General features: G+C 41.2%; 1 protein-coding gene across 2 annotated transcripts in view; it reads left to right on the top strand.

Moving 5' to 3' along the window:
- Positions 1–12,227, top strand: part of HIVEP1 (human immunodeficiency virus type I enhancer binding protein 1) — a 114,110-nt gene that overhangs the window by 61,288 nt on the left and 40,595 nt on the right. For both annotated transcript variants that reach the window (XM_021385432.1, XM_021385433.1), the window contains one exon: positions 4,961–5,014. In XM_021385432.1, the coding sequence (XP_021241107.1) occupies positions 4,961–5,014 (54 nt within the window). The remainder of the gene's footprint in view (positions 1–4,960; positions 5,015–12,227) is intronic.

Here is a 12,227-nt window from a genome sequence, read left to right as displayed (position 1 = left end):
TCTGCAAACCTGACACTTTTCAGTATTTTTGCTTTACTTGCTGAAATTCCTAAACCTTTATTTATTAAACCTTTATTTATTTTTCTTTGCTGACCACAATACATTTGAAGTTTTTCATGTGTGAAATGAAAATTATAATACGTGTAATCACATTTCTGTTTGTAGGTGTTGATGTCTTCAGAAAATCTCAGTGTTTCAAACTATATTCTGTTTCTGATGTATTTAAATCCATGTGGTTGTATTCTCAGTGAATAGCGGAAATTGAGAACATAAAGCTGGTGAAAGTTTTCATTTATTTTTGCTTTTATTTTTCTTCCATCATAGCCCTACCATCCCAAACTCACTCTACTGGTATCCTCTTAAGAATCTTCCATAGCAGGAGACATGTAAAATGGCATCTTTTCCTCTGTGCAAGTCTCCTTTCTCATGTTCCTAGAAAGCACGGTTACATTATATATTTAAAGCCCCAAGGAATTCACTGGTTTTTCTATGCAGCAGACATCTGCTGGGGGAGCTGTGTTGGACGATGGCATGAAAGGCTTTAAAACTTGAGTAAGAAAAGTCCTTCCTTTGCTGCAAATGCTGTAATAGAAGTACAAGTCTTAGTGTCTGGAGGGAGCGTGATGGCGATGGCACCGCAATGATTCTGAGCAAGTTGCATTCATAGCTTAGGCTATTGGACTGCAATATAGGACTGTCAGTGCAGAGTGCTTGAACTGCCTCGCTGCAGGGGAATGGGCTGAATGCAGCCAGGACAGACAGACAGCTGGAGTGGGTGGGGGTGTTCGTACAGTGCTGCAGCTCGTGGGTGCCTGCAGCTACAGCCAGGCTTAACTGGGAATTGCTACATCTCACAGGCAGTCACGGACTTTTTTTTTTCTTTGTACCCATGTTGTGTCATTGTATTTTCTATATATGGCTATTATGCTGTATTACCTACAGTTTACTGTTTTATGGTATGCACCTACCTCTGATAGTCAAGAGCTGGCTCCGTGATTGTTATGTGATATGGCGTCTTTGGTCTCTTCACATCACGAATGCACGATGATTTCATTATCGTTCCTCTCTAGTGAGCACTTGATGAGAAGCGTCTTCTTTAAATAAGAGTTTGTGTGTCACACACTCATCATTTGCTTTAGATGTGCGCCACTCCAGCGGAACATCTACTGGCAGCGCTAGAATGTATCCTGCAGGACCCCGCAGTCCACCAACACACTGTTCATAGGATCACAGAATGGTTTGGGTTGGAAAGGACCTTAGAGATCACCCAGTTGCAACCCCCTGCTGTGGGCAGGGCTGCCACCCACCAGATGAGGCTGCCAAGGGCCCCATCCAACCTGGCCTCAAATGCCTCCGGGGATGTTCTGTCATTGTATGGGCAATAAAGAGGGAGCTGTACCCGCAACACACCAGGAATTTCCATTAGTTAAGTTATTTTCTCTTACCCTAGTAAAAGCAAATGAAGTTGGTTTAACTTTGTGCAGTGGCTCACTCACCTACACGTTTTTCCTCCAGCTCTGCAGCGTTTCAGGGTAAGCCAGTTCTTGTTCTAGCTTAAACCCTCACACACTGGAGGAGGCAGCCACCAGTGTGGTGTCTGGAGCTGTAAAATGCAGTGGGCTGTCAACTCAGGTTTAGTGCTGGGTTGTGAAACATGCCCCAGTGCCTTGGTCAGAAGGGGCAGCCATCTGATAAGGGTTGTGACAAGGATGTAGTGCCCAGTGAAGCTGTTAGCAGGTACATTCGTGTTAATACCCATACTGTACAGAGATACTTCTACAGGTAGGAAAACATCTATGCAATAGATGTCACTCATTGAGGAAAACATTTGGGGAGATGCAGGAAGTATAGGAGACTTCTTGGCTATATACCAAGCATGTGGTTACCTAGTTATTGTTTCTGTTATCTGTGGTTCTTTGTTTGGAATTAATCTGACAGAGAAGCAGTCAGCAATTTCTGATAGAAACTCTTTCTCTTTTTTCATCTTTTTTGAAATAAGAGATAATTCAGTTTGGGAGATCAAAGTACTTTATCTTTCTGGCAATCTAATGTAGTGTGCTTCCAAAATACGTAAATAATTTTGTCTGTATAAAATAGAATGATTGGAATTTAAACACATGGATTTATGGTACCATTTATGTGAGGTATGCTGATAATTCTTTTAATAATGAAATTGTGTTTGTCTTTGTAGCTGCGTATAAATTTTTGTGACAAATCTTTTATATCTTCTCAAGAGCTAGGTGCTCCCTAAATGCATTAGATGTATTTCTAAACAGAGGAGAAATGAGTTTGAGAACCATTCTGCAAGTTTTGCTCACTTGCTGCTCTTTTAGTAAATCACATAGCTCCACTTACAGAGTTAATTCATCAGTGTTTATTTTTTCCTGTGAATTCATGCAGCTCATAAGGTATGGTGCGACTTTGTAAGTAGCTTGTTCAATCACCTTTCTATAAAGAAATAATCTGTAGGAAATCTGTATAAGATTGTTAAATGCCTTTTTTTTTTTTTGTAATAGCGTTAGTGAGATATGTATATAAAAGATGCTTTGTTTGGTTCCTCTTGTTTTTGTTAGAAATTGTCACAGCCCTTTCTCAATAAAAAAAAATAAAAAAATTCAAGGGCTACTCCAAAAGTAATGCCTCCTATGTTATTATGTTGTCCCATGATGTCAGAGGCAGATGATATTAGTAAGGCAGTAGAGATTGAACCTTCCCACCAGTATTCCATTACATTTTGTTGCCGTGTGACAGGTGGCGGCAGAGGGGCAGTCTGACAAAATGGCATCTGACATGGAAGTGTGTATGGAGCAAAGGTGTAGAATTGAATTCCTCCATGTGGAAAAAATGGCACCCCTTGGCATTCATAATTGCTTGGTGAATGTTTATGGAGACCAAACAGTGGATGTGAGTGGTGGGTGGTGTGTTTCAGCAGTGGTGACAGTAGGTCATGCCTACTGGTGCGGACTTTTATGAGCGCGGCATGCAGCTCTTGTTCATCACTGGTGAAAATGGATAGCTAATGGTGGTGGCTTATGTTGTAAAATATTGTTTTGTAGCTGAGAATTTGCTCTATGAACTATTGTTATTGTGCTCTTCAGATCTGTTGTTGTTCCCATGGAAATAAAAGGAGGCATTACTTTTGAAGTGACCTGCATAAAGTAATGAAGTTATAGATGCATACAATACTTCAGCTGTAGTTTAATCCGGGAAGTTGTTAAATATCAGGTCTTCATTGGTTAAAGTGTATCTGTGTAACCAGGTTGATAATGAGCTACTAGAGGGTTGCTTACTTTTTGAGTTGTGTTTGTGTTCAGTGGCCAGTATGTTGGTTTAGAAGAAGCTATATATAAAAGAAGCTTTGCTTTAAATATGTAGATATGTTTTGCTAACCCTGGAAGGAAGAAGTTTGGCTTTTAAAATTGTGGTGGTATTCTTTCTTATTAGCAGCTCAGCTCACTCTAGCTCTGGGAGCCTGCCCTGTAGTCATTTGCGTGGGTCAGTTTGTTGCATTCTCTGTGTACAAGAGAGAAGTTATCGAGTTTCGATGAGGGGAAAAAAAACCTGGAGCTAGATTTAAAAGGCAGGAACATAGAACTGAAGTGTGCTGAACTCAGTCTCAAAACCTCTGAGAAGGGTTTGGTTTAGTTACATTTTTTTGTTGTTGTTCTGCGTATAATATAATGGGAAAAAAAATTTGGGGCTTCAACAGAAAACAGGTGGTTCCAACTTCCTTTAGTGGTTCAGCTCATAAATATTAGAGAAGTCATTTAAAACCACTGATTTCGAGTCTGTTGAAGAAAGACCCATAACCTTGCATTACATAGGAATGGTGAGTAAGCGGACAGATCAAATAACAGCCTCCCAAGCAGTGAAGAGAGAGGTGAGGCCTGTGTGGAGCCATCCTCCTCCTCCTCAGTAGAAGGAGCCAAGAAGCCCAGTGTTTCCTGAATTGTAGCAGTACTGTCAGAGAGCTTTAGGATGACTGCAGTTCTCTTCTGTTCTTTCCATTTAATTTCAGAAAAACTGCAGCCGCCCAAAAAATATTTCACAGGCATTTTGGGAGATATGAGTGATGTGTGAAAGCCGCATTCCAAGCTCAGGCTCTGGTCAGTTAGACCGTAGTGCCACTGCTCCTCGTCCTTATCAACATGACCTCTTTTTCCTGATGCCTCTCAGAGGACCATGTGCTGCCAAAAAGAAATGGATCTTACATTTTTGTTCATTCCAGCTGCCCTTTTCCTTGCTTCTTCCTCTGCACACGCAAGCACAGGCACACACAGAGTGAAGCTGCACCTCTGGGCAAGATCTGCTGTGTGACAACAGCAGAAACACCATTCCTTCTCCCACGCTGATGAGTTTGGGGGCAGCAGGCGTTTTGCTAAGAACAGCAAGTGTAAAGGCTTGAGGCTGCTTTTTGCTCCTGCCGTGTGTGCATGAACGATGGGTGGTTTCACAGAGGAATGAGCACAGGGCTGCTGCTCATCCCCCCACTACTCCCATGTGGCCACTTCGTGTATCAAATCCCATTTGCTGTTTATGTCACCATGCTTAATGCTGCATTGTCTTGTTCTAACAGCATTTTTCAAAATCGTATTAAAATACTCCATGCACATATTAAAATACTCTGTAATGCAAGATAATACCTATTCCGAAGAGTCCCCTGACTGCATAAATTCTTACAGATGGTATGAAACTACATTGGGATTAGCTGTTGACTGCAGATCTGATGCCATTGCTTTTCTCTCTGCAGTTCCGTGTAATTTAACATGTCAATAGCCTTGCTGGTAAAACATGATGAAATTTTATATGGCAGTATTACTCATAATGTACTGCATATTTACGTGTGAATGGTGTTATTCCTAAATATAAACAGCTAGTTTGATACAGCCTTCAGTAAATGACTTTCTCAAAACTTGTTTCTTTTCTAATATATTTTAATAATTACTTCTCTTTCTTGCAGACAAAATTGAAGAAGCACAAAAACAACTTAATGGAAAAGAAGACCAACAAAGAGGTAATAAACAAAATCAAAACGAAATAGAAAAAACACATTGTGATTCTACAGGCTGATACAAAGCTTTCCTGCATCAGTGAAAAGATTCCACTGGGCTGTGGGCGTTGGATGAAGCCCAGAGTATGTGTATTGCAGATCAGGTGCTGTGATCTGTAACACCCCAATTTTGCCAAGACACAAAAGCTTTGTTTTAGCCACTTGAGTGGCTGCATTGACCTTGATAAGGCTGCTGAGGCTGTAGCACTAGATACTGCAGTTTATTGACTAAAGCCCTGTACTAACAGTTTGGTTCATAATATGATTTACCTAATCGTTAATAACCGTATTTGGTTTATGACAAGCAATCTGCGATGATTTCTAACAGATGCTGAAAGGAGATTGATCCTCACCATCTATTTTAAGAAACAGTTGACCTGTGACAGATTACGTCTGTGTGTTAGGGCTTAGAAAGCTGGTGAAAAGTCACTGTATTTCAAGGCTGGCTGACTGCAGGAGTACCTGTTAGGTTTTATGTGATAAGGCTCATCTCTGCACCCACAAAGGAGTGCAGAGAAACAGCCTGGGGAGGGGAAGCCCAAATAATCCCTGGCCAGGCTCCCCCAGGCAGAGCCATGGAAGACCATGGACTCCCCAAGCCCAGAGGAGCACAGGGGTATGAGGGCAGGTGAGAGCCCCAGTTGAAGGTCTTGGAGAAAGTAGACTCTGTCCAGTACCCTCCCAGGCCATCCCAGCAGAGCCTCAGCCCCAGTGTTCAGGTGTGAAACCATCGCTGTGAGTCATAGGGAGCAGCTCTGCAGATCACCTCTTGGTCTAATGGTTTGGTGCTTGAAGGTGGGACACATGAGAGGGTGCAGGGAAACAACTCAGGAGTTCAAATCTCTGTGTCCAGCCAGGTATGTGTATGAATGTGATGCGTATGTGTGCTCTTCGTGCTTGTGCCTACTGGGAATACATTTTCAGCTTCACTGGTGATTGGACCTGGTGTCCTGGATCAACAGCTGCACCTTTCTAAGTCTGATGGGTCCACCATGCTGTACGTTCCTCTGTCAGTACCATATTTCACTGGTTTGTCTTGTTCTGGGTAGATTTGCTCATTGTGCTCATGTTAGTGACCTGTCCTTCTGACCTCTGACACGTCTGTGAACAGCGTTGTAAATTGTTGATACACACTCCTGGACTCAAAGCATTTTACCTTTTGAAACAATCACAGAATTACAGAATCACAGAATCGCAGGGGTTGGAAGGGACCTCTAGAGATCATAGAGCCCAACCCCCATGCCAAAGCAGGCTCCCTGCAGCAGGTGGCACGGGTAGGCGTCCGGGCAGGTCTTGAATATCTCCAGAGAAGGAGACTCCGCAGCCTCCCTGGGCAGCCTGTTCCAGTGCTCTCTCACCCTCACTGTGAAGAAGTTCCATTCCATATTGGTGTGGAACTTCCTATGCTCAAGTTTGTGGCCGTTTTCCCTTGTCCTGTCCTCACAGACCGCTGAAAACTTGCTGAACATTCCAGAACAAAATAAATACTCTGCTGGATCTCAGCAGGGTCCATCTGACCCATCATTCTACCTCCAGCATAGGCAATAGGACATGCAGATTGAGGACAACACTGCAGCTTGGCCACTTTCTGCAGTCTCTTCCCCTTAGGCTGTCGTTGGGATGTCTGCCTCATCCCTTTTAGTATCAGGGCATTTATGGACCTGTTACCATGAATCCTTTTCTTTCGATGCTGTTTGCCTTCAGCATTCTCTGGCAGCAAATTGCAGAAGTTCACTACCAATCACATAAAAACGTATATTATTTTATCTTTTTTTCTCCCAATTTCCTACTAGTTTTAACAGGTGTCCTTTGGTTCAAGCATTGTCTGATCTGTTAAACAGGAGTTCAGCATTCACCTTACCAGCTGCTTTTGTGATTTCATAAACCTTGTCCGTATCCCACTCAACTTACTTCTCTACTGACTCATGTTTGAGTTAATTTTTCAAAGGAAGATTTGATACAGACTGTCTTGAATAGGTACTAAGACTATGATGTTGCTTTACGCCTTTGTAGAAGGTGAAGGAGAAAAAAATATGTGGCTAGGGAGTGAAAGCAGCCTTCTAAAGATTTACAGAGACTTTCCAACAAGTTAGACCTTCAACTGAATAGACTTGTGGTGTATTTTGTTTAGCGTATCATAGGTAAGTGGCATTGTCATCCAAACATAAAAGCTCAGTGTGTAAAGTATTACTGTCTGCTCTTGTTGATGTTGGTCCTAAAAAATAATATTTCTCTGGATTTTTTTTTTTTGTGATAGACTTGTTCAATCTGAAGATTAACTAACCTATTTTCAGGATTCTCTTCTCAGCTGTGCCCCAGTACAATCTTTGTGATCCCACACAAAGAAGAAATCTTCTTGACTGTGCTCTGAAAGGGATTGGGTTGCAAAGATTTGCATGATGATAGTACACACCTTTCAGGGACTCAGGGGGCAGAAAGATTATGACTTAATTTTTGTCTCCTAATCTAAATTTGTTTGACTAGTTGTTGGAAAAAAAAATGTTTAATATATAAAATTGATACAGAAATGACTGGGATAATACAGTTACTTTATCCTTTTCAACTCAGAAACATCCTTTGCCATTTTTTTCATTTTCATAAGTGTCTAAATAGATTTTTCTTTTTTTTGTAATATGAAGTAAATTAAATTATTTGTTTAAAGGCTTCTGAAAAAAGGGAGATATGTTTTGAGTTAAACAAGTAAACAAAACCGTGAACATGTTCACATATGGTATTTTAATCAGTGTATACAGATTCACCTTAACTGTTGTTGTATATTTTAATCACAAATTGAATACTGCCCTGTCAGTACTGGAACTTAGAGGCGTAACATGTTTGTGGGGAGGAATTCTTCGTGAGTTTAATTATGCTGGGTTTTCTGCTGACTGATATTGTACAGTGATCAGTCATAACTTTATACATGTGTGGGATTTAAGATGAATTTAATTGACTACAAAAAGGTATGTATTTAATGCATCGCATTCTGCCATTAGCTGTAATAATCCAATTAAGTGCAAATTGAAATAGATCTCTATTAAACACAAAGACAGTAAAGAAACAGACGTAGTTTTGAAGTTAGAAGAATTCAGTTATTTAGTATGAATTTGCAACTGGAAGATAGACTTCTTATTTTTTTGAGTGATAGTCCACAAGTACATTCAGGTTACAGATAAATGGCCTGCAAGTTGAGACCAGAAATGTTTTCTTTAGGGACCAACTCTCCCCTCCTTTCCTGCTCATCGAGTGTGTAAGGTGGATAATTCTTTCATTATTTCATCTTCTTGTAATTGCCTAGTTGCCAATACGAATTTTTAGTAGGAGAAGCTCTGCATCTCTTTAACTGTCTTGTTTCCTGTGAGTGCTCTGTGTGGTGTTCTTTAAAACCTGGAAGGGACGGCGTGCTTGAACAACCAAAAATTTCTCCCTGTGAAGGCAGTAAAAGCTTTCTGTGATGTGGGACCCAGCTGGGTATCACGGCCTGGAAAGCAGTTAGCTGCATCTGCTTTGGCTTTGATCTAGTACTGGCCTCCTCCTAAGAAATCAATCCCAAGAAAGTCTCTCTGTCTTCTCCCTTCCAGACTGGTAAAGTCAAGTCCTCTCAGATCCTTGTGGTTACCACAGAGGCTTCTGTTTTGGTCATCCTCAGAACCAGTTCAGCCACTGAAGGTCATTATGAAGCGCTGTAAGCATTTGTTTTCTTCTTTATCCATTGCAGCAGTTCTCTGCTTATCACGACAGTCTGCATCCTAAGGACATCGGTTCCACAAGCACTGTCATAGAATTTTAATCTAGGGCTAGTGGCACTAACCTGATTGTCTTGATACTTGGCACCAGCGATGCTAAGACTGCTGAATCTCTTTCTGTGCTTCTGAAACTTTTCAGGGAACTAAAGTTGGTGACAAACTCCAGCAGCACCAAGATTTGCCTTGAAGAGGGGTTGCAGATCCTGTACGGAGACTCAATACTCTGGAACTCAACAGTGTTGACGTGGCCTAGTGTATACTACACATTATCCACCAGTTATACACCATTATCCACCACAAGTGCTCTGCCTCTTAAGAGTACTGTTCTGGACTCAACTGTGTTATTTTGGATAGCTACTTCTTGCTATGTTGGTGAAAAAAAGAATTAATGATAAATGGCTAGATCACAGGGAGCATGGGTTTCCTTATTCTGCTTCTCTGTTGTGATGGCTGTGTCTTAAAGAGTGTAAGGGCAGAGGTGATATGAGATGATCTGGGGATGTGTGTGTTTTTCGGCTTCATTGCAATTTAGGCTTGCAGGCTGTCGTGGTTGCTTGTCAGGTATAAATTCATCCTTTTGAATAAGCTGTTGTTCTTGTTTGAATTTGTACTCATGTTTTTTACTTTCTCCTGAGATGGGTAGACTTCAAGTACCTGTTTCTTCAACAGATAAAGCTGTAAACAGTTTGCTAACTCTCACTGCAATCTGTGTGCAATGTAACAACTCCATCCTGGACTCAGACTTCCAGTCCCTCTAATGGCACACAGACTTCTGCCAGACTCCTCTCCTGATCTCTTCTCAGGACTGGCAGGCATGTTTCAGTCTAGCTTCAAGGAAAAGGCAGTTTTCAACCTATTTTACCAGCAGTCAACCTCATTTCTATAGTTTTGCACTTAATCACTTCCAGGTTTCTCAAAATGCTTCTCCAGTTTTTTTTACTTCTGCTGGAGATGCTCCACTGTGTAATTTGAACACGATGCTGTATGTTCTCATGAATCCTCCCTTTCAGATACTTCGCATTGCTACTCACTGCCTGGTCTGTGAAGGTAAATTTCCAAGTTGCCCTCGTCACATTCAGAAGTCCAGACTGTTGTGACAGATCTGTCTTGATGATAGTGTTCCCTTCCAGAGTCACCACAACTTTCTCCCTAAGGTTGCACTGGAATTTCACTCTCTGTCTGGGGCCTCATGCTTCAGTGTTAGTAGTACCTCTTCACTTGCATCCTTAAGACGTAGAAACATTGTTGACAGATCAAGAGTTTTGTGTAATTCTGATCAGTGCTTATTTATATGGCAACAGGCTCTTGTCTATATTTGCTGAGAAACTACCAAGGTATAACCGTCCAAAGCCATGGTTTGGACTCCAACAAAGTCCAAGCAGTGTCTGCGGTGGTGTTGGAAGAAAAAAAAAAAAGACAAAAAAAACCACACAAACAAAAAACCCTGTACTTCCAGCTTCTGTCTTGAAGGTACCTGAAGCCTCTGTCCACACTTTTAATAGGTGCTAGTCAGTCTCAAGCCTTAACAGGCTGGCGTGGCATTTGGTGTAGTGGTTCTTTAGTCAGTAGTAGCTTACAGGACTATGAAATTCACCATTTACTGGCTTATGACCACACTTAGCAGTGTGGACCACTCATCGTGCAAATGTACATTTGAACTACTGTGGAAGGAAAGAATAAGGAAAGATAACTTACCAGCAGCAAACATTCTCCGAGATGCACAATCTACTTGCACATATGTTCCCCTCCCACACTTACAGCCCCTTCAAAGTAGCATATTGGCATGGAGAAGAGGCAACTGAAATCAAATGCCCTTTACCTTGTTTGCCCATCTGCTATTTTTTTCTTTAACCAGAATGTTTTTTTCTAGTAAATTGAACTGTGCTGAGATTTAGGGGAGGAAGTTTGGCATTGTAAATGGAAGCATGAGACATTAGTTCAGAAATGTAGGTTCTGCTGCAGATGGACTACTGAGTCCTTCAAAACCCTTTCTTATCATCCCTCTTGTTAAATGCATGTGTGATCGACAAAATTATAAGGGGAGTTTCAAATACAGTATTGAAAAACATACCAGTGTTCTCTCTGGTTAATCAAAATGCTGCATACATCATAAGATTGAGTGCCCTTTTTATGTAGCCATGTCCCAGCTTACAGCTGACTCTTATCGGCCTACCATCTGGCCTCAAAGGAGCAGCCAGGTCCCTTCCCTCCTCTCCCATCCCTGCAGGTACTCCTTATCCCACTTCCTGCTGCGGCTGCACTCCCTGCCAAAAAGCAGGTGGGAACACCGCATGCTAGTAATGTACCCTGCCTCACAGTTTATCAGCAGTGGTCAGGATTGTATTCGTTCGTCCCAATATTCGGGGGAAATGGGAAATTGAATAAAAAGGGGGGTAGTTAAAAAAAATAATAAAATCTAGAAATGGGACAGTAAACAAGTAAAGCATTTTGATTTACCATCTTAGAGTGGTCTTGTCCTCCACAGATGTTTCCGAGAATTTTTCAATTTTTCATGTAGGTTTGCAAGCATGTGAGATTTCTGATTATTTTTTTTTCCTTCTTTTGTACCAGTGTACTATCATTAGCCCCAAATACTTTCTTTCCATTTCGTATTTGTATGAAACTGAGCCTCATATTTTGGACAAGAAATATAACTGAGATCCAAAGTTATATTTCAGTCTTGTCTTTCTGTCCTTATCTTCAACAACCACATGGGCTAGAAATGTAGTTACTCTAAATGGAAGTATATGATCTTCAAAAGTTGCAGGTTACAGCACTGTCCTGTTTGCTACTTAATGCTGGTGAGAGGATTAGCTAGCCTTTATATTTTTCTGTTGACATACACCAGAGCTACCTACCTATCTACCTTTTACTTTCCAAATGTGCAAAATGACAGCTAGCAGTGCTATTTCATGCAATTCAGCTGTGCATTTACTTGATGTCTGATTTCATGGTGTTTATATCTGCATTAAAATATGTCGATACGTGTGTCTGAGAGGTAATTTATTTAAATTGTTCTGTGTACGTTGAACTGTAAAGCTTTAAATCAAGACTGAATTATCTTCCTCAAATATTTACAGCAGCTCAGACAGCAGTGATTGGCTTAATGGGGGAACTCCTCATGTCTGTAACTCATGTCATAAGAGATCTCACAATTTTGTGAAGTCTCACCTTTTCCTAAACTCTCTGATGTTTCCACATTAAAGGAATATTGTATTCTGCTAATAATAACAAGGATGGCTTGAAGGGTGCTTTCTGCCTTCAGGCATATTGAGTGCGTGGTTTTGTGCCAAGGAAGGACAGTGAGAAGACTCTGCTGACTTCTGTGGGAGCAGAAATAGTCTCTGATATCATTTATCCCCATTTCTCTCTGTTTCTGTGTTCAATAGTTAAATACATTTTACTGTCCCCGTAGTGCCTGTGCAGGAAAACTG

Source organism: Numida meleagris, chromosome 2 (genome assembly GCF_002078875.1).
Source record: "Numida meleagris isolate 19003 breed g44 Domestic line chromosome 2, NumMel1.0, whole genome shotgun sequence".
In the NCBI taxonomy this organism is placed as follows: Eukaryota; Metazoa; Chordata; class Aves; order Galliformes; family Numididae; genus Numida; species Numida meleagris.
The sequence above is the reverse complement of the archived record's forward strand: the minus strand, read 5'-3'. Positions and strand labels throughout refer to the sequence as shown.